General features: G+C 43.9%; 1 protein-coding gene across 3 annotated transcripts in view; it reads left to right on the forward strand.

Moving 5' to 3' along the window:
- Positions 1 to 20170, forward strand: part of ppp1r1c (protein phosphatase 1, regulatory (inhibitor) subunit 1C) — a 97871-nt gene extending 77701 nt beyond the window's left edge. For 2 of the 3 annotated variants that reach the window (XM_067987675.1, XM_067987676.1), the window contains exons 6-7: positions 79 to 243; positions 19692 to 20170. In XM_067987675.1, coding sequence (XP_067843776.1) covers positions 79 to 243; positions 19692 to 19792 — 266 coding nt within the window. In that variant the 3' untranslated portion in view covers positions 19793 to 20170. The remainder of the gene's footprint in view (positions 1 to 78; positions 244 to 19691) is intronic. The other variant, XM_067987677.1, reaches the window with a different exon arrangement.
- Positions 20171 to 22561: the final 2391 nt, after the last annotated feature.

Below are 22561 nucleotides of genomic sequence, written 5' to 3' on the forward strand. Positions count from 1 at the left end.
ACTCAGTATTGGGAAAAATTTGTTGTCATTGTAGTGACTGCTACATCACATGGCTTTGAACAGTTATTTCTATCACAGTTACAGGAACTGAACAGGCAGTTCCCCTTAAATGTAATGACGATGTGCCTCAACAGTTCTCAAGAAGTTCACAGCAACAACAGACAGAAACAGACACAGATGAGCAATCTTTGAAACCTCGGCGGAAAGACACTCCCTTTCAGCACCAGCCACCACTCGTGACAGGTAGACTTTCTGTTGCATATTAAGCAAGATTATGAATCCTGCCATTTTATTTTCAGAACCTGGCTTCTTTACAGAGGAAGGAACACAGTCATCTAGATGTACTTTAAAAATTACTCTGGGACTCACTGCTGGAAATGATACTGTTTTGCTAAATTAACTAGTTTGTGTAAACAAAAGTAGTATAACCCTTTCAAAATAAACTAGTTCTCCATGAAATACTCTTAAAATGGAAATAAGTTTAGATTTATTATAACAGAGCAGTTTAGATTCAACATTTGACTTTAGCAAAACCCAAAGCATTGAAGAAATTATAACCAAAATAATGTATTACGGTAACGCATAAGTAGTACAAATAACTTTTCATTCAAGCAATAAATGGTAAATTTACTCAGTTGTCTAAGGTAATAAATTTAATTTTAGACTGTCTCCGACAACCAGACACTGAAGGAACTGAATTTCCTCAGGGCTGCTCCTGTTCCGCTGCCTTAACTTTGCAGGAAGTACAGCAGAAACCCCATTTACACGAGTAAACTCTCGGCAAAGTTACGGCAGTGGAGCGGGAGCAGCTCTGAGAAATTCCTGGCCTAAGTGAACTAAGTCCAAGAGAGAGGAAAATTGACTGGAGAATTCAGGAATCCTCAGATCTGAAGGGTGCAAACCTACTGACTATGATTTGACAACATTTTTATGAGGTGTTTTTGAAACTAAAATGATTTTATTATAGGTATATGGACTGTAAGAATATTACAAAATGGTCACAGTGCTATAACACTATTCCCATCAGATTGTTGGCACACCAATCCCCTCGTGGAGGTTCTAATACAGTGTATCAGAGCTTTTGCTCACTTCAGCCATGAATATTGTTCACAAACAGGTCTAAGCTGTAGCTTTAGGCTTGTGAACTGACACTCCATCATAACTATTGGCTGTTTTAAAAAAAAACAGAAAATTGTTGAATGTGAACATCTGAAAAAGAAAGTAAGAATGGTTGAAGTTTTGGGTGTGGCCCTTCATCAGAACCCAGTTATATGAAGTCACCTCACAACACTTGTTTCTAACCTGTAAATTGGAGTGGAGCTGGGATGGTCCTCAAGCTCTTACTGTCAACTATATTCATTGGCTAAATTAATGCAGGGCTATTGACCCTTTTAAAATAAATAACTTCTCGTCTGTTACTTTCCCTTCCTAAAATCCATGCTTGCCCTTGCAGGAGATTCTTGTTATTTTAAAGAAAATGTGCCAAGATGGTTCGTTGGGAAATAGTCCAACTGTTTAGTGGGTTGGGTACTACACATGTATTCATGTTTATTCATTTGGACCCTGCCATAGCATTGAAACAGCCCTAATCAAAATCACAAATGACATTCTATGTGACTGTGATCATGGTGCACTATCCCTCCTCATCCTCCTCGACCTGTCTGCAGTCTTTAACAACGTTTTCCACACCGTCCTCCTCCAATGCCTCTCCTCTGTTGTCCAGCTGAGTGGTTCCATTCTTAACTTTCCAGCCGTAGCCAGAGAATCTCCTGCAATGGCTTCTCTTCCCGCCCTCGCACTGTTACTTCTGGTGTCCCCCAAGGATGTGTCCTTGGGCCCCTCTTATTTCTCATCTACATACTGCCTCTCGGCACTATCATCTGAAAATATGATGTCAGTCTTCACATGTACGCTGACGACACCCAGCTCTACCTCACCACCACCTCTCTCGACCCCTCCATTGCCTCTGTGTTGTCTGACTGCTTGTCTAACATTCAGTTCTGGATGAGCCACAAACTCCGTTCCCTAGTTGCTGATTCTATCCCCTTCCCTGGCTACTGTCTTAGGCTGAACCAGACTGTTCGCAACCACGGCGTCCTATTTGACCTGAGTTGAACTTCTGACTCCATATCCTTTCCATCACAAATGCTGCCGAATTCCACATCTGTTATATCGCCCATCTCCACCCCTGCCTCACCTCATCTGCTCCTGAAACCCTCATCCATGATTTTGGTATCTCCAGACTCGGCCATTCCAATGCTCGCCTGGCCTGCATCCCATTTTCCACCCTCAATAAGCGAAAGCTCATCCAAAACTCTGCTGCCCATATCCTAACTTGCACTAAATTCCGCTCACCCATCACCCCTGTGCTTGCTGACCTACGTTGGCTCCCGGTCCGGCAACGCCTTGATTTTAAAATTCTCATCCTCGTGTTCAAATCCCTCCATGGCCTCGCCCCTCCCTATCTCTGTAACCTCCTCCAACCCTCCAACCCTCCGAGAACTTTTTGTTCTTCCAACTCTGACCTCTTATGCATCCCTGACTTCCTTCACCCAACCATTGGTGGCTGTACCTTCAGCTGTCTCGACCGTAAGGTCTGGAATTCCCTCCCTAAACCTTTCCACCTCTCTCTCCTCCTTTAAGACACTTCTTAAATCTTACCTCTTTGACCAAGTTTTTGGTCACTTTTCTCCTTCTTTTGGTTTCCTTTTTTGGTTCGGTGTCAATTTTTGACTGATCACGCTCCTGTGACGTGCCTTGGATTCACGTTCAGGTAAGTATTTTTTTTAAAACTTACCTTTTTGGGGTGTCCTCCAGTGGTCCCTTTAAGGATCACTGGTTAAGCTGCATATAGACCACATTTCCCTGAATGCAGCCAGCCTGACACCTGCTGCGTTCAAGGTAGTCCAAATTTGCATAGGGAGCCTCAAACAGGTGATAAGGTACCCTTTTCGCTTATGCAAAAGACCTAATACCTGTTTCAAGCGTGGGCTGTGGACGCCTCCTTTTCTGCCTTCACCAATATGGCAGGCGGTGATCTTTGGCGTGTAATGTGCACACGAAGTCCACCATATTGGATGCTTAGGTGCTTTTTATATGCCTTAATTTCTAGGCCATTTTGTTATTAATTTTCCTCATTCATGTTATCATATTACGGCTATAAATTCGGCCGCATAGCGCCCGTTTTTTAGGCGCTACGTGACCTCCTAAGGTCCCAAAATGTTGTCTGGAATGCTCGCGCTGCTTCTAGCGTGAGGTGCCCTGGATGCCATCTTGGTAAAGGTGTTTGCGCACGCGCAGATAACGAACACCGGCTGCATGTAACATAAGGAGAATATGTGTTAGATCAGTGTGCAATGCTGATTTAAAGGGATAGATACTATTTTGGCACTCAACACTCTAGCCAACGCACTGTCTTAACCACGAACAGCTGAACATATCGTAGACAGCCTAGAGGACCCCCCCACCAGCGCTATTTAAAGGGACCATGCAGGATTTACAGGTTAGTTGCTGGATTATTCTGGCTGCTGATGCATTTGTACCTGTTTTTGGAGGTCTCCTATACTTGAATTCTAGGACTAGGGGACATAGCCTAAAATTTAGAGCCAGGACTTGCAAGAATGAAGTTAGAAAACGCTTCTACATATAAAGGGTGGTAGAAGTTTGGAACTCTCTTCTGCAAACGGACGTTGATGCTGGCTCTTTTGTGAATTTTAAATTTGAGATTAATAGATTTTTGTTAACCAAGACTATTAAGGGATTAAAAGGCTAAGGCGGGTATATGGAGTTAGGTCACAGATCACCCATGGTCTCATTGAATGGCAGAACAGACTCGAGGAGCTAAATGCCACTGCCACTTGCTGTCTTCTGTTATGTGCAAGAAAGCGGGTCGTGTGTTGGTGAGTGTCCTGCAGGATGTTTGGGTGATGTGCCTGTCATAGTTGAATAGTTGCCAATGTGTGTAACCTGTGAGTTGTGGCTATGCAGCTTGCAACAATGGTAATGTGTGAGGGTGAGAGGAAGCATCTGGTTGGAAAAGTTGAATACTGATTGAAAGAATTTGTTGGTAGGTGGGTGATGGGGGCTGTAGTCCGTGGAGCAGTGGATGAGGCTAGTGGTGCAGTTGGTAGGAGGTGCCACTTGACAGTTGGCCTCACTTACCTTGACCACTCGTGCCAAAGCATTGAAATTCTTCCTGCACTGCATCCATGTTCGTGGTGCTACGCGCCTGGCATTGACTTCGTCCCCTACTGCCTCCCACTGCCTCTTGAATATATGTCTGGAGGGCATCTTGCCCCTCTGCGGATATAGGATGCCCCTCCTTCTGTCCAACTCTTGAACCAAGGCCTCTAGTGCATCATCAGAGAACCTTGGTGCAAGTTCTCTCGTAGGCCTGGCACCAACTCAAATCGGCAGATTGGTGAGGTCTGGCGTGCAGATTGGAGGATGTGGGATTTAGTAGTGCGCAACCTTTATTCAGTGTTTTAACATAACTCAACAGCTTGTAAACATAGGGACAGGACCTGCATCTTTGTTTTACTTGTGCGATGTCTGATCTCTGTTCAGACTCCGTGCGAACCTATATCTTCTTTTTTGCAAATAAGAGGTGCAGGCTGCCTTTAAGAGGTGCGAGCCACCCACCCGATATCTGGGCTCCCCCGCTGGTGAGAAGTCACTGAACAACGCCGCTAGGCCTGGCTGCTCACATTGGAATCAGGCAAATGAGCAGGCAGCACGAATCTCATGTGCTGCCTGCATTGGAACGACTGGGCAGGGGTTAATCGCGCACCTCGACCCCCGCGCCCGGATTTGGGGGTTATCGAATTTAACCCCCTACAATTTTTATACAAAGTTAGTGAAAATATTTACCACTATGCAGGTTTCACATTCCTTATCCCCCCAAAACACCACTTTTAGTAACCGTAAAGTGCATGTTTAATTGAACAAGTACGGGTTTTATGTTTTGCAATTATAAAAGAATCAAGCTATATTCATTGCTATCTAGTTTCCTCTTAAATTTCTATGTTTGCGCTGTGGTTCATGGCTCATTCTCTGACTCTTTATTCAACTTAGAGGTTCCCCAAGGCTCTAATATCTCTCCTAGTCTTCTCTTTTCCATTCCAATGACCTTCTCCAATCAATAGGCATGTTTTCCTGAAAATTCTATTCTATGTTCATCAACTGTCTTCCGATTGTATGCCCTCACCACAAACAATCTTCATTGATCTCACAGTGTAAAGGTTGAACCATTACAACTAGTTCTTGTCCATGTCTATTTATGGGACAATGGAAATCTTGTTTCTTTCAACTCTTTAAAGACATAGGCCTAGAAATTGGTTCAAGCCAACAGGATCAGTCCCTGCGACCGAATGGGTAGGCCCAAGGCTCACCCAAAATTGGGCTTTGGGCATCATTTACATCAGAGTGGTGAGCTGCAGATGCCTGCTGAGCATCCCAAGGTAGCTCGCCAGCAATGATCATTTGAATTTCAGACCACTGTGTCCTCAGCAGCAGCCCTCAGGTAGATCTTGAAAGTGCGGTGAGTGATCAGGAGAGAGGGTGGTGACTGGGAGAAGCGGAGGGGGGGGGGGGGGGGGGGGAGTAATTGGGAAGGAGTGAAGGGGGTGATCGAGAGGGGTCGAGGCAACAATCAGGAGAGGAAGGGGTTGAGGCAGCGATTGGGAGGGGGGCTAACGGTGGCTGGCAGCAGCCCATAGTTTGAGCTGGGAGGAGCACTCCTGCACCTCCCGGCTCCTCATTCAGGTAAGTATTTTTTTTAATTGGTGGCGGCCTGTAGCAGTCCCTTTAAGGTCCACTGGTTAGGCTACATATAAACCTGGTTTTCCTGAACGCAGCCAGCTTGGCATTCAGGGCAAACCAATTTGTTAAAGGGAGCATTGATCAGGGGTTAGGCCCTTTATTTGCATATGCATACAATATTTCAGTACATCATGCTGAAATTATATAGTACATCACCTACAGCACAATGTAATGATAATAGACAGTATCCAAAAGCAAGACAACCCCAAATAATGTTAAGGGCAGACTCAAAAAAAATCACATATAGTAATAAACAGCTATTAAAAAAATTCAAATGAAAGTTGATGTACTAGTTGACCATGACAATTAAAATTCTTTGAAACAGGCAATTACTTTTCCTTCTTGTACATTTAAAATATTCATATTCTACAAATACAGAAGTTCCCTCAAAATAACAGTCTTTGATACACAACACTCTGGGCTCGATTTTACCAGGCCTGCGGGTTTCCGGCGGGTTGGGTTTCGGGAGCGTGGTCAACACGCTCGGTGAAATTAGTGGGTTGCCCGCGCGATCGTAGCAGGCAACACACTAATAGGAGCCACTTACCTGCTCTTCCGGGCTCCGCGCTGCTGGTCTGCGCGTCGGGCGGGCTGCGCATGCGCAGTACGATCTGTCAGCTGGAGGCTCTCTAGTTAAAGGGGCAGTCCTCCACTGACAGATGCTGCAACCAATGGAACAAATTACAGCATGGAGCAGCCCTGGGGGAAGGCTGCTCCCAGTTTAATGATGCCTCACCCCAGGTATCATCAGATGGGGTGAGGAGGAGGGGGAGGACAGAGCTCTTTCACCCGGCGGGTGGGAGGAAGCGGCCTGCCTCTGCCACCAAGAAGGCCTGGCTCGAGGTGGCAGAGGAGGTCACCTGCACCACCAACATATCGCCCACCTGCATACAGTGCAGGAGGTGCTCCAATGACCGCAGTAGGTCAGCCACAGTGAGAACACGTAGTCTTTCCCCTACACTCCGTCTGCCACAACACTGCCCCCACCCCACATCTCCTTCGGCACCGCCAACACTACTCTGTCACATCACCCCTCATACTCACTCAAACCCCATCCTCATCTTACCTGCACCTACTCACCTCGCCAGTACTCATCCCGCCACTACCACTCAACCCAATCTTCATCTAATCTCATGGCTCTATCCCATACTCACCCTCTCGTGCATCTCTTTCACGGTCAGCCTCACTCAACCTGCCACCACCTGTGCTGCAGCCACAGGGCATGCATCACATATGTGCAGTAGGCAGCGTAAGGCAAACGTGTCGTGAGCATGAAGGGGATGCACAAGGGTGTTTGAGGGTTTGCCATGGGTGTTACCTATATTGAATTTCAGAACAACTCACATCACACATTATATTGGCACCACCACTGCCATGTCTCCGCGAATCCTGTCTGTTTGTGCAATAATGCCCGCTCCTGGGTATCACTATGAGGACCCACCACTGATGCCACCCATTGTGTTACTGCAGAGTAGGTGCAGGTGTATTTGCAGGGCTCTTCCGTGCAGACGACTGAGAGACATCGGCGGTGTACCCAGCTGCACCCTGGAAGGATGCGGTGGAGAAGTTGTGGAGGGCAGTGGTGACTTTGGCAGCGACAGGTAAGCAGATGGTGCTGGGGCCAACCAGGAGCAGCTCGGCATGAAAGAGGCTGCAGATGTCCACGACTACATGTCGAGTGAATCTGCGCCTCCGTGTGCACTGCTGCTCGGAGAGGTCCGGGGAGCTGCGCCTCGGTCTGTGGACCCTGTGGCGAGGGTAGTGCCCTCTGCGACGTGTCTCTCTCTGCGGTCGCCCTCCCTCCTGCTGTACAGGTGGATGTGTCACAGCACTCTGTTGTCGAGCTCCACGTGTCAGAGGTGGACGGCGTGGATGGCGAGGCTGGCGATGTTGTGCGCCCTCTGAGGAGGTCATGACTGCAGCTACGGCGGCCCCCATCCGCAATATGTACATCTGAGGGGGTCCGCAAGGTAGGCACATGTCTCCGGACCCCGGGGGTGAGTGTGCAGGTTGGTGACTTTGACCGTCAGGAGGGGGGTGGTGGAGGCCACACTTTGTCCCAAGTGACAGAGCGGCCTCCTGCAATGGGTGAGGGTCTCCCCCCCCCAACCTGTCAAATGGACCTTTGCAGCTGCCACAGGCTGACGGCTGCAACACGTCCAGTTCAACTGGGACTGTTTCCCCCAGTGTGTGAAACAGTCCCATGTTTCTCCAAAATCACACATAGTCCCTTAATCAGGTCAGTTAATGACCTGAACAAGCAAAATAAATACACTCAAGTGGCATCCCGCTGGCTTTAATTGCCTGTGGGATTCCCACCAGCGGGGGCTACGCACGCGCCCCCGCACGTCATCGGGGAACCCGGAAGTGGGCGGGATCGTGGCGCGATCCGGTCACGTGCCTGGATATCGGGATTTTCGGGGCCCCCCTGCTGGAAACGCACAGGAAACCCGCCGGTAAAATCGAGCCCTCTGTGTAAGACGCCGTTATTATTAGAGAAATTGGCAGAAATCGCTTGGGAAATAATGCACAGCTCAACAGCGCTCACCGTTGTTAGTGGCGAAATGAAGGAGCAAGTTCCGGCGTTCGCACATACGCAGTGAAACGCGGAAATCCGGAACTTGCTCCGACTGCTTCGAATTAAAGGGACATCGCATGCTGCAATCAGAGAAATCATTGAAAAAGCGCAAACTTGCTCATCCGCCCAGCTGGAAAGTAACGAATTACGCCACCAAACAGGTTGGCTTAAAAATGCGGGTCTAAACTTGACCGGTAAGTCTTCAAGACTGCCAATTAAAAATTAACTCTTTAAAATGTGGAGTCTCATTACTTCTTATTTTGAAATAGTTTTTGGTCATTAAAACAAAAATTTTAAAACTTCAAAAATTATTTTTTCTTTTACTTTTTCCTTCTGTCTCTTTAATTCAATTATTTCTTACCCTTTTTTTTTCACTGTCTATAACTGATTTTACATTTTAATGTTGTACCTTGTACTTCCTGGTTTAATGTACCAAGCCTGCAGAGAAAGATAGTTAAGGCAGCATGTCAAAAATGCTGTGATCTGATTGGTCAAGGCGAGAGTGTGATCCTCTCACTTCTCCCAAGATCCTTGCTTCGCTTGAACTGATGCTGGCTCTTCTCTGCTTCCTATTCAAGGAAGTGCCGAAGAAACGACCGTGGTAATGTGGTGGGTTAGAATAAATCTATGGAGCGGCGAATAGTTGGTTCACCTCTTAGCGATTTCTACCCCAATGCTTATTTTGTTTAACAGAACATCTTACAATTGGTAAAATGCAATGAGATCCAGATTCACTAAATATTTTATTACTCATATTCTGTGTATAATTGAAAATTGTATCCAAGTAGAATTTTTAATTTATTTGAAATTGCAGCAAATAAATGTTTTATTATGCATTACATTTTCTCGTGCTAGAAATCTTTATGATAATGCAATTTTTTTTTTAAAAAGATGATGTTTGATAGGGAATGTCCTCCCAAGCTTTAACAAAAACTTAATATTTACAGATTTATGTTGCAGGTTATTGATTGGATCAACATTGTGAAAGGTTAAGAAGTTGTTTCAAATATAAATCCTTATTCATGCATTGTGTTCAAGACTTTTTTTCAGACATGTCTTAACGTCTGCCTTATTTTTTTTTATTCGTTCATGGGATGTGGGCGTCGCTGGCGAGGCCAGCATTTATTGCCCATCCCTAATTGCCCTTGAGAAGGTGGCGGTGAGCCGCTTTCTTGAACCGCTGCAGTCCGTGTGGTGAAGGTTCTCCCACAGTGCTGTTAGGAAGGGAGTTCCAGGATTTTGACCCAGCGACGATGAAGGAACGGTGATATATTTCCAAGTTGGGATGGTGTGTGACTCGGAGGGGAACGTGCAGGTGGTGTTGTTCCCATGTACCTGCTGCTCTTGTCCTTCTAGGTGGTAGAGGTCACGGGTTTGGGAGGTGCTGTCGAAGAAGCCTTGGCGAGTTGCTGCAGTGCATCCTGTGGATGGTACGCACTGCAGCCACAGTGCGCCGGTGGTGAAGGGAGTGAATGTTTAGGGTGGTGGTTGGGGTGCCAATCAAGCGGGCTGCTTTATCTTGGATGATGTCGAGCTTCTTGAGAGTTGTTGGAGCTGATACGTACAATCTGATATCGACCATGTAGAACTCTAGATACTGGACAAGCAGCTTTAGTCAGATTGCTGGGCTTCCAACCACAATGTCAAAGTTTGGCATTCCAGTTTGACAGTTCTCATTCTGTGAAATTCACCCAGTTCTTTGTCAGGTCACCAGACAGAAGGCTTCAGAGTACAAAAGTGCTTTATCTTGGAGGAAAGTAAAAGTTGTGGGACTAGGTAAGCAGAAACATACTTCCGACCAGCTAATCATAGTGTGGCATTGACAGCAAATGTGACATCCATCTGGCTAGAGGAAGAAGTGTGTGCCAAGTAGCAGCACTGGGGTGTTGGGAAAGAGAACAGACAGGCAAAGAAATATAAAGTAAGTCAAGCCTGCAGATGTTTGAAGCTTTGTTTGCATTTTGTGAGTTTGGTTGTTAGATTTTCTCCCATTATAACCAAAGTATAAACTTGTTAAAAAGGATGCAATCCTATAATCCAGCAGCATAGTCATTCTTTTAATCATAGAATTATAGAATGGATATAGCGCAGAAGGAGGTCATTTGGCCCATCAAGCCCATGCTGGCTCTTTGTAAGAGCAATCTAGATAGTCCCATTTCCCCGCTCTTTCCCCGTAACCCTGCAAATTGTTTCCTTCAAGTATTTATCCAATTCCTTTTTGAAAGCCACCATTGAATCTGCTTCCACCACCCTTTCAGGCAGCACATTCCAGATCCTAACTGCTCGCTGCTTAAAAAAGTTTTTCCTCATGTAGCCTTGGTTCTTTTGCCAATCACCTTAAATCTGTGTCCTCTGGTTCTCAACCCTTCCACCAATGGGAACAGTTTCTCTTTATTTACTTTATCTAAACCTTCATGATTTTGAACACTTCTATCAAATCTCCTTTCAACCTTCTCTGCTCTAAGGAGAACAACCCCAGCTTCTCCAGTCTATCCACATAACTGAAGTCCCTCATCCCTGCAACCACTCTCATAAATCTTTTCTGTATCCTAGCTAAGGCCTTCACATCCTTCCTAAAGTGCGGTGCCCAGAATTGGACACAATACTCAAGTTGTGGCCGAACCAATGTTTCATAAAGGTTCAACATAACTTCCTTGCTTTTGTGCTCAATGCCTCAATATATTAAGACCAGGATCCTGTATGCTTTTTCAACTGATTTCTCAACCTGTCTTGCCACCTTCAGCGATTTGTGCACATATGCCCCCAGGTCTCTCTGTTTCTGCAACCCCTTTAGAATTGTGCCATTGAGTTTATATTGCCTCTCCTTGTTCTTCCTGCCAAAATGTATCACCTTGCACTTTTCTGGGTTAAATTTCATCTGCCTTGCGTCCGCCCGTTCCACCAGCCTGTCTATGTCCTCTTGAAGTCTATTACTATCCCCTTCACTGTTCGCTACACATCCAAGTTTTGTGTGCAAATTTTGAAATTGTGCCCTGTACACTCAAGTCCAATCACTAATATATATCAAAAAAAGCAGCGGTCCTAGTACCGGCCCCTGGGGAACAACACTGTGTACCTTCCTCCAGTCCGAAAAACAACCGTTCACCACTACTCTCTGTTTCCTGTCACTCAGCCAATTTCATATCCATGCTGCCACTGCCCCTTTTATTCCATGGGCTTCAATTTTGCTGGCTAGCTTATTATGTGGCACTTTATCAAACGCCTTTTGGAAGTCCATTCTTTCACACCACATCAACTGCATTGCCCTCATCAACCCTCTCTGTTATCAAAAAACTCAATCAAGTTGGTTAAACACAATTTGCCTTTAACAAATCCATGCTGGCTTTCCTTTATTAATCCACTCATGTCCAAATGACTGTTAATTTTGTCCCGGATTATCGTTTCTAAAAGCTTCCCCAGCACCGAGGTTAAACTGACTGGCCTGTAGTTGCCAGGTTTATCCTTACACCCTTTTTTTAACAAGGGTGTAACATTTGTAATTCTCCAGTCCTCTGGCATCACGCCCATATTGAAGGAGGATTGGAAAAGTACGTCCAGCAGCTCTGCAATTTCCACCCTTACTTCCCTCAGCAACCTAGGATACATCCCATCTGGACCAGCTGACTTATCTACTTTAAGTACAGCCAGCCTTTCTAGTACCTCCTCTATCAATTTTTAGCCCATCCAGTATTTCAACTACCTCCTCTTTTATTGTGACTTTGGCAGCATCTTCTTCCTTGGTAAAGACAGATGCAAAGTACTCATTTAGAACCTCAGCCATGCCCTCTGCCTCTATGCGTAGATCTCCTTTTTGATCCCTAATCGGTCCGAACCCTCCTCTTACTTCCCATTTACTATTTATATGCCCACAGAAGACTTTTGGATTCCCTTTTATATTAGCCGCCAGTCTATTCTCATACTCTCTCTTTGCTGCTCTTATTTCCTTTTTCACTTCCCCTCTGAACTTTCTATATTCAGAATTGGTCAGAGCTTTTGGAGTTGTTGATTCCTTTCAACAATCAGTGTTTGTAGCCAGAATTTAATGGATACAGACCAAGAAGTAATTATTTTGTGATTTTACGGATCTTTTCTTCTCTACTCGATCATTACTACATGACCTAAGTAATTTTTGACACCCCCAGAAATAGAAAAACTGTGAGTAGAACTGACTGATATTATCAACCTGACATCTGTCACATGCCCCCTTTTTCTGCTTCATCTTACTCTCTATCTCTTTCGTCATCCAGGGAGCTCTGGCTTTGGTTGCCCTACCTTTCCCCCTCGTGGGAATGTACCTAGACTGTACCTGAACCATCTCCTCTTTAAAGGCCGCCCACTGTTCGATTACAGTTTTGCCTACCAATCTTTGATTCCAATTTTCGCGGGCCAGATCTGTTCTCAACCCACTGAAATTGGCCCTCCTCCAATTAAGTATTTTTACTCTAGATTGCTCCTTGTTCTTTTCCATAACTAATCTAAACCTTATGATACTATGATCACTGTTCCCTAAATGTTCCCCCACTGACACTTGCTCCATTTGATCCACCTCATTCTCCAGAACCAGATCCAGCATTGCCTCCTTCCTCATTGGCCGGAAAGATACTGATCAAGAAAGTTCTCCCAAACACACTTCAGAAATTCCTCCCCCTCTTTGCCCTTTACTCTATTACTATCCCAGACTATATTCGAATAGTTCAAGTCTCCAGTTATCATTACTCTATAGTTCTTGCGCCTCTCTGTAATTTCCCTGCAAATTTGCTCCTCTATATCCTTCCCACTAGTTGGTGGCTTGTAGAATACACCCAGTAGTGTAACGATGCCTCTATTGTTTCTTAACTCTAACCAAACAGATTCTGTCCTTGACCCCTCAAGGACATCCTCTCTCTCCAGCACTGCAATATTCTCCTTAATCAATGCTGCCACCCCCACTGCTTTCTTTCCTTCCCTATCTTTCCTGAACACCTTGTATCCAGGAATATTTAGTACCCAATCTTGCCCTGCTATTGAAATCTAATGGACCTGCTATTGAAATCTAAATGGAATAGGATTCATGCCTTTTATTTTACACTACATAAAAAAGGTTCTCTCAGTTGCCCCATGGGATATTTCCTTTTCCTGCTTATTGAGACAAATGTGGTAGATTTACAATGAAGCCATTTAATATCTTGCTATTGCCAAAAAGTTACTGCAGGATATGGATATTAAGTCTTGCCTTGACAACAAAATAATAAAACCTAAATAAACACATGAAAAACAGGCTATATTTGAGGACTGATAGTGACTAATCACTTTTATTAAAAGATTTTGAAATTATTGTTGGCAAGTAGCTGAAACCATGAGATCAAATCGAATAGGTTGTGCAATATACATTATCTCAGCTGTGTGAGATTTTATTACTGCAGTGGGGGCAGTAATTGGTTAATCAGAATTGGTCAGAGCTTTTGGAGTTGTTGATTCCTTTCAACAATCAGTGTTTGTAGCCAGAATTTAATGGACACAGACCAAGAAGTAATTATTTTGTGATTTTACGGATCTTTTCTTCTCTACTCGATCATTACTACATGACCTAAGTAATTTTTGACACCCCCAGAAATAGAAAAACTGTGAGTAGAACTGACTGAAGATTCATTATTGCACATAATTAGGCACTGCAATGGAAATCTCACTCAGGCCATTACAATGGAAATGGCATAACAATGGAAATGGACACTGCACACCAAGCAACAAGGGGTGTCTTCGGACATTGAGGTTAAGGCACCATACTAGGGCAATGTAGAGGGGGGTTTACATTGCATCTAGTTCCAGCTATAACTGATTTGAGGTTTATTGATGGCAATATTGGCTGCAAAAGGTCGAAAAGGTTTCATGTCTCAAACTGATGCCTGCTTGATGTCCTCAAAAACAATGGAATAACATTTGTTTGATCGTTTATGACAATCTGTGAATTCTAATCCATATAAATAATAGAATGGTATACTAGTAGAGTCAGAGATTTATACCAGTTGATTATGGGCAATAGTGCGAGCAAGTTAGCCTTTAATAAATTAAGATGGTATTGGGTCATTTGTTTGGATTATTGAATAATAATACATCTTGAAATTTAAAACCTTATTGATCTGTTCTGTAGATCCTACTGATGTAGTATGAGAAGAATCTGAGTACAATGAGTCTGTCTGTAAACAATGACTAACAAACTGTGCTTGTGACAAGATTGATATTCAATATATCACCTAGAAAGTTGATGTTAGTTCAGCGTGTGAGCTTCCAGGTTTAGTGCTGTTATTTAATGATAACTTTCAAATAGAGTTAATGGGTGTGCTGATCGTTCAGATGATTTATTATTGTATATTTCCTATTTAAATCATCCCTTGGCATAAATCGGTGTCGAGGTTTAAACAATCTAATTCCAGGTTGGGTTGATGTGAATCTAAGTCAACGTTCTTGCCTTTGCTCTATGTACAGTTACTTAAGTGTGTTTAGAGTTTTTGAAATGAAGTCCAACTTAAACGGTTGCAATGTAGCAAGTCTTAATGACAGTAATTAAACAGATAGTAAAATAGGAACTTAGCCAAAACTCCATAAAAGTTAAAACTTTAGCGTCATATGTTCTAAGATGCAAGGGATGCATGAAGAAATCAACATTAATAATGACTGTCCTATTGCTCTCCAAAATTTCACAATTGGCCTTTGTAGATATGGTATTTTAATATGAATAATCAAATATGAATTGTCCTTTACTGTATGTGGCTATTAAGTGCACAAGATAAGCTTAGTTATTGGCTAGAATGAATTGATTAAGGTAGTGTTTTAATTCCACATTAGTGAGAGGTTAAATTTAATCCTACATTTTCTGTTATAAATAGATGAATGTTCATAGATATTTTTCTGACCGTATAAACACATACAAATTGTTTAATATTGATACCGGTAACTGTATTCATAGTATGGACCTTTTTAAGATTGTCTTTTGGATGTCCTATATTAAAAAAAATTGCATTATATTACGCTTTTAATGTAGAAAAATGTCCTATGCCATTTCAGAGTTATGAGGAAAGTACAGACACTGAGCCTAAGGAGGAGAGAATAGCAGGGGTGGCCAAAAGGTTGGTCAAAGAGGTGGATTTTTAAGAGGGTCTTAGAGGAGAAGGAGGTTGCGAGGCCGGTGGTGGTGGTGGTGGGGGGGGTTTAGTGGAACCTAGGAAGCTGAAGGCAATGGTAAGACAAAAAGGGGGAAGGGGGTGCACAAAGGCCAGAGTCAGAGGAACGTTCGGGGCCATAGCAGAATTTAAACATAAGGATGTGAAATTTAAAGTTGAAGCACTGGGGGACCGGGAGCCAATGTAGGCCAACACGGATAGGGTGATGGGCAAGCGCGACTTGGCATAGGAGAGGATACAGGTAGAAGAGTTCTGGATGAACTAAGATTTACGGAGGATGGAGGTTGGGAGGCTAACCAGTCAAGCATTTGAACAATTGAGCCTGGAGGTGTCAAAGACATGGATGAAGGTTTCAGCATCAGGGGCTATGGGGGGGTGGGGGCTGGTGGGGAGGGGTGGTATTATAGAGGTGGAAGTAGGTAGTCTTTATAATGGAAAGGATATAGGCTCGGAAGCTCAGTCAGGGTCAAATAAGATGCTGAGGTTATGATGTTTGATTCAGCCTCAGACATTGGCCAGGGAGGGGATGGAATGGGTGGCAAGGCGGAAGATGATGGTTTTGGTTTTCCCAATGTTTAACTAGAGATAGTTATGGCTTATCCAGGACTGGATGTTAAGCAAGCAGCCTGACAAATATTGGAAGGATCGAGAAAAGTGGTGGAGGATGATGTCACCAAGGGGCAGCATGTAGATGAGGAAAGACATGGATAAATCCCAGGGGGACTCTAGAGATGAAGGTGTGGGGATGGGAAGAGAAGCCATTTCTGGAGATCATCTGGCTATGATCAGAGAGGTAAGAGTGGAACCAAGCAAAGTCATTCCCATTAAGCTAGAAACTGAAGAAAGCTGCTAGAGGAAATTGGTGTAGTCAACCATGTTGAAGGTTGCAGAGAGGTCGAGAAGGATGAGGAGGGATAATGCATCATGGCCAGAGTCTCAGAGAATGCCATTTGTGACTTGGGTTAGGGCTGTTTCGGTGATGCAGGAGGGTGGAAACCTGATTGGAGGGATTCAAGTAGGATCTTGCATGAGAGATGGGCTCGGAGGTGACAACATATTCAAGAACCTTGGAGAGGAAAGGGAAGTTAGAGCTGGAGCGATAGTTAGCAACAACACACAAATCAAGATTGTTTTTTTGAGAAAGGGGACCATGCCACCAGTATCAACTAGTATGGGAGCCAGGAAGAGAAGCTGGGTGTCAGGAGTTCAAGTGGGAATGAGGTTGAAGGTGCAGAAGGTGAGCCTCATGGATGAGATGAGCTAGGGGGAGATGGAGAGAAATGAGAGAGAGAGAGAGAGAGAGAGAGAGACAGGGGTTCAGGGCTAAAGTGTCATGGGAACTGGGGAAGTTTTGGTTTAGTGGGTATGGGAAAATTAATGGGCATGACACTACTGGTTAGATCTGGCTGGACCACATCAAGCACTATTGGCCCTTTCTCCTCAGCCAAAACTACACACTACTCTAGGATGACTCTTGAAAGTAAAGATAACCCCCCGCTTCTTTTCTCCCCTAACAACTGTCTCCTTCAATTCCTCACCACTGCCCCCTCCACTACCCTCACTTCCAACAAGTGCAAGGACCATGTGGGCTTCTTTGCCACTAAGATTGAGATAATTCATTCAGCTGCCTCTGCCTCATCCCTTCCTTACCAGCCAAGCCAAACCTCCCTTACGGGTTCTCACCTGGCCTAGCTCTGAACCTATGGCTTTCTCTAGTTTCTCTCCCATCTCCCCTCATGCACTCTACAAGCTCATCTTGTCCGCGAGACCCACCTCCAGCTCTCCTGACCTCATTCATACTAAACTGACCACCTAACTTCCCTTCCTGGCCCCCATGCTAGCTGACGTTGCAAATGGGCCCCTCTTCTCAGGTACTGTCCCTCTGCATTTCAAAATTGCTGTCATCACCTCCTCCTAAAAAAAAAACACCCTCAACCCCTCTGACCCTGCAAACTACCATCCAATCTCCAACTTACCTTTCCTCTCTGAAGTCCTTCAATGTGTTGTTGCCTCCCAAATCTGTTCTCATCATTCCCACGTACCTGTTTGAATCTCCAAAATCTGGTTTCTGCCCCTGCTACAGCGCAGAAATAACCCTAATCAGAGTCACAAATGACATTATGTGTGACTGTGATTACGGTGTATTATCCCACCTCGTCCTTCTCCACCAATCTGCAGGATTTGACATGGTCGACCACACCATCTTCCTTCAATGACTCTCCACAGTTATTCAACTCAGTGCGACTCCCTCGCCTGCTTCCACTCTTACCTATTTAATTGTAGCCAGAATATCTTCAGCAATGACTTGTCTTCCTGCCCCCGCACCGTTATGTCTGGAGCCCCCAAGGATCGAATCTTGGCCTCCTCCTCATTCTCATCTATAGGCTTCCCCTTGGTGACATCGTCGAAAGACATGAGGTCAGGTTGCACACGCATGTTGACGACACCCAGCTCTGTCTCTCCACCACCCCTCTCAACCATTCCACTGCCTCCATATTTGCATAGTGCATGTCCTACATCCAGACCTGGATGAGCCACAATTCCTTCCAGTTAAACACTGGGAACACAAAAGCCATTGTATTCGGCCTCCGACATAAACTCTGTACCCTCGCCACTGAATCTATCCCCCTCTCCAGCCATTGTCTTAGATTGAGCCAGACTTCACAACCTGGTGTCCTATTTGACCCCGAGCTAAGCTTCAGACCCCACAACCTCCCCATCACAAAGACTGTCTAGTTCCACCTGCGTAACATTGCCCATCTCCTCCCCTGCTCCAACCCGTAAGCTGCCGAAACCCTCGTCCATAGCTTTTTCACCTCCAGACTCGACTATTCCAATTCTTTTGTCGCCGGCCTCCCATCCTTCACTCTCTATAAATTTCAGCTCATCCAAAACTCTGCTATTCTAACACGCAGCACACTCCACTCACCCATCACCCATGTTGTCGCTGACTTACATTGGCTCCTCGTCCCCCAGTGTCTCCAATTTAAAATTCTTATCCTCATGTTCAAATTCCTTCATGGCCTCACCTCTCCCTATCTCTAAAACTCATCAATCTCTACAACCCTCCAAGAACTCTACGTTCCTCCAAGTCTGGCATCTTATACATCCCTCATTCCCTTCACCCCACCATTGGTGGCCGTGCCTTCAGCTGTCTAGGCCTCTAGCTTTGGAATTCTACCCCTAAATCTCTCTGCTTCACCACCTTTCTCTCCTCCTTAAAACCTACCTCTTTGGCCAAGATTTGAGTCATCCCTAGTGTATCTCCTTCTTTGGCTCGGTGTTGGTTTTGTCTGATTATGCTTCTGTGAAGTACCTTAGGATGTTTTCTATGTTAAATATGCCACATTAATACAAGTTATTGTTGTTGAAGTGGGGGAAGCAGCAGAGGCAGCTGAATGGATGGTCTCAATCTTGGTGTCAAAGAAATCCATGAGCTCCTCATACTTGTTGTTAATTAAGGGTGGCAGGGGAGAGGGGTTCATGGTGGAAGTTGGTACTGGAGAAAAGGAGCCTGGAGTTATCTTTGCCCTCCAGAATTATCCCAAAGTAGTGATTGGATTTGGCAGAGGAGGGCGAGGCCTGGTAGAGCTTTTTTGTGATCTTGATTTGATAAATCTAAATAACCCACGTTTAGACATCTGCTGTTGATGTTCATGAGTTGGGAGGTATGCCAATAGTGACTTTCCTACTGATTTTTTCTTTTGTCCTTGTGGGGAATGCCTGGCTTCTTTTCATTAATGAGACATGATTTTGTGCAGCATTTTTACTAATGTGCACTACGTTTCATAGCACCAAGCCATCTGTCTGTACTATGTCACTTAAATAAGTAGAAATTCAACATTTTCAACATTAAATATAACAATTTCAGGAGTGATGTTGGAAGGGACTATACACACCACACTGGAAGATTTGCAAGTGGGTTTAGGATGGGGTTAATGTATTTATTTTGTGGTACCTTAACATTGCCCTTCCAATGGAATTTTGGGCTGATAAGTAACCAATGTTAAAGAGATCAAAAGCCTTACTTTAAATGTTTGATCTTGTCCAGTAAAAAGGATGAAAAACAGTTGTTGGTGCAGTAAGAGATGGGTGTGTCTGTCTGTCTGTAAGCAGAATCTTTTTCATATTTGCAGGTGTGAAACTTCTCAGGAGCCAAAATGAAACACCATTCCTTGAGGAAGAAGAGGCAGCAAATGAAAGAGAAGAAGACTGGTCACAAAAGACAAACTTGTGAGCAGCTGAAAGGAAGGTTTAGTTTATCTGATCATCCTGCTTCAAATCTGATGGGTGTTTCCAGGCCTTCAGCTCATCACCTGAAAGGTGCTGAGTGCTTACAAATCTACCACTAGGAATCCATGTTAGGCTTCAGTCCAGCAAGCAATTCTTTTAAGTCTCACAGGATCTGAGGAATACACGTGATATGATTGTGTAGAACCAAAGACCAAACCTGTTTCACAAGTAAATTCACTTTGCCAATAGAAATAATATTGATATAATTGATATTGTCAAATGATTAATGTTTATTATTCTACTTCTTGATGTGTGATGTGAATCTTTAACCTACTGTAAATAATACTTAATCCAAAAGCTATAAATAAAGAGTGAAATTAAAGATCTTGAGTTTATGTGTTTCACAGATAGCCTGAGATGAAAATTTGCATTCTTATAGAGATAAATGTTGGTTTCCAATGAAGATTAGGCCAAGAAATTGAAGTGAACGCAGGCAGATTTTCTGATTCAAACCCAATTGCTCACATATTGAGTGAGCTAGATTAATATGAAAGATAGAGATGGTTCTGCTTAAAAATACAAGCCTACATATTTATTTTCTCTTTTTAAAAAAAAGCCCAATGTTTGCCCTTTAAAGTTAGTCTCAAAGTTGGCACTAAAGGCTGCAAATATTTTCAAACATTTGTGTGTCTAGGCCCCCTGCAAATATTGATGCACTCCGGGGATATTTGGAAATATTCACACATTACAAGAGAACCACCTGTCTTAATTTACACAAGACAGTGTCAGTAAATCAAAGAAAAACAGTGCTGTCATTGCAGAAAATATTTTATATTAGTATACCTTAACGCAAATAATTTCGTAGTAAGTCAAAAATTGAGAAAATTGATATTATGGAGCTCCAGTGAGACCCCTTAGGGTCCAGGGAGCTCATTCTCAAAACTTATGATATAAAGAAGCCCACTCAAGAAAATAATGCTATCAATATATAGTGCTTTACATACAATTGGAGTACATTGTCAATCATTTTGCACACAGCAAGAAGAGTAATAAGATGGCCTGTTAATTATGGCCGGGAATTTCCTCAGAGCTGTTCCTGCACCACTGCCGCAACTTCACTAGTCTTCCAGCAAAGTAACTGCGGCAGAATGGGAGCAGCTGTGAGGAAATTCCCAGCCTATGGTTTTTTTTTAAACATAGAATGCACAGCACAGAAACAGGCCATTTGGCCCAACAGGTCGATGCTGATGTTTATGCTCCATACGAGCCTCCTCCCTTCCTACTTCATCTAACCCTATCAGCATATCCTTCTATTCCCTTCTCCTTCATGTGTTTATCTAGCTTCCCCTTAAATGCATCTATGCTGGTCGTCTCAATACTCCTCTGGTAGCAAGTTCCACATTCTAACCGCACTCTGGGCAAATAAATTTCTTCTGAAATCCCTATTGGATTTATTAGTGACTATCTTATATTTATGGCCCCTAGTTCTGGTCTCCCCCGCAAGTGGAAACATCTTCTCTACGTTTACCCTTTCAAAAGCTTAAAGACCTCTATCAGGTCACCCCTCAGTCTTCTATTTTCTAGAGAAAAGAGCCCCAGCCTGTTCAATCTTTCCTGATAGGTATAACCTCTCAGTTTTTGTATCATCCCAGTAAATCATTTTTGCACAGTCTCCAGTGTCTCTATATCTGTTTTATAATATGGAGACTAGAACTGTTCACAGTACTCTAAGTGTGATCCAACCAAGGTTCTATACAAGTTTAACATAACGTCTCTGCTTTTCAATTCTACTCCTCTAGAAGTAAATTCCAGTGCTTTGCTTTTTTTATGACCTTATTAACCTTCGTCACTGCTTTTAATGATTTGTGTATCTCTCTGCTCCTCTACCCCATTTAGACTCTTATTTTCCAAGCAGTATGTGGCCTCCTTATTCTTCCTACCAAAATGTAACACCTTACACTTATCTATATTGAAATTCATTTGCCAATTACACGCAAATTCTTCAAGTTTATTGATGTCTTCCTGTATTTTGTCGCAGTCCGCCTCAGTATTAACTATACCCCCAATTTGGTGTCATCCGCAAATTTTGAAATTGTACTTCCGATTCCCAAGTCCAAATCGTTTATGTAAATGATGAACAAACATTTTGTGTAATGTTGGTTCAGGACAGAATGTCAGCACTCCTTGTTCTTTGTTAAATAGTTCCACAGGTCCTTTATCATCCACCTGAATAGGCAAACCGTCCTACTTTAACATCACATCCAAAGGAAACATCCCAACAATCGAACACTCTCAGTACTGCACTGTAAGGGTATAAGCTAGAATATCGAATGCCCTCAGGTAGCTTTGACCTTAATACCTTCTGACTCAGAGGCAAGAGTATTACCAACTGAGCCAAGCTGATGAGATAATGAAGTTCTGAGTGAATTATAGGTCATGGTTATCCTTTCTTTTTTAATGGCTGGAAGGAGTGTTGCCAGGTACTACTGAGAGAGATGGAGAGACGAAGAGCTATACTCACCCTTGTTACTCTTGTGAGATCATTGAACCTATTCTTATATTGAATCCAGGTCCTGGGGGTGAGGCTCCTGTCACTTACTCTCTTTGCCACCTCTCTCCAGGCCTGCTGGATATTGGTCCTGGGTAGGCAAGTGCTGAAAAAGAGTATTTCCTTCCTTGTCCTGACTCTCATGTCTCCAGGGAGACATCAGAAAACCTAAGGGGCAGCCCTCTGACTCATTCTGCTAATAATACATCTTCCAGCAGTGTAACA

This window comes from Heptranchias perlo, chromosome 7 (genome assembly GCF_035084215.1).
Source record: "Heptranchias perlo isolate sHepPer1 chromosome 7, sHepPer1.hap1, whole genome shotgun sequence".
NCBI classification, from domain to species: Eukaryota; Metazoa; Chordata; class Chondrichthyes; order Hexanchiformes; family Hexanchidae; genus Heptranchias; species Heptranchias perlo.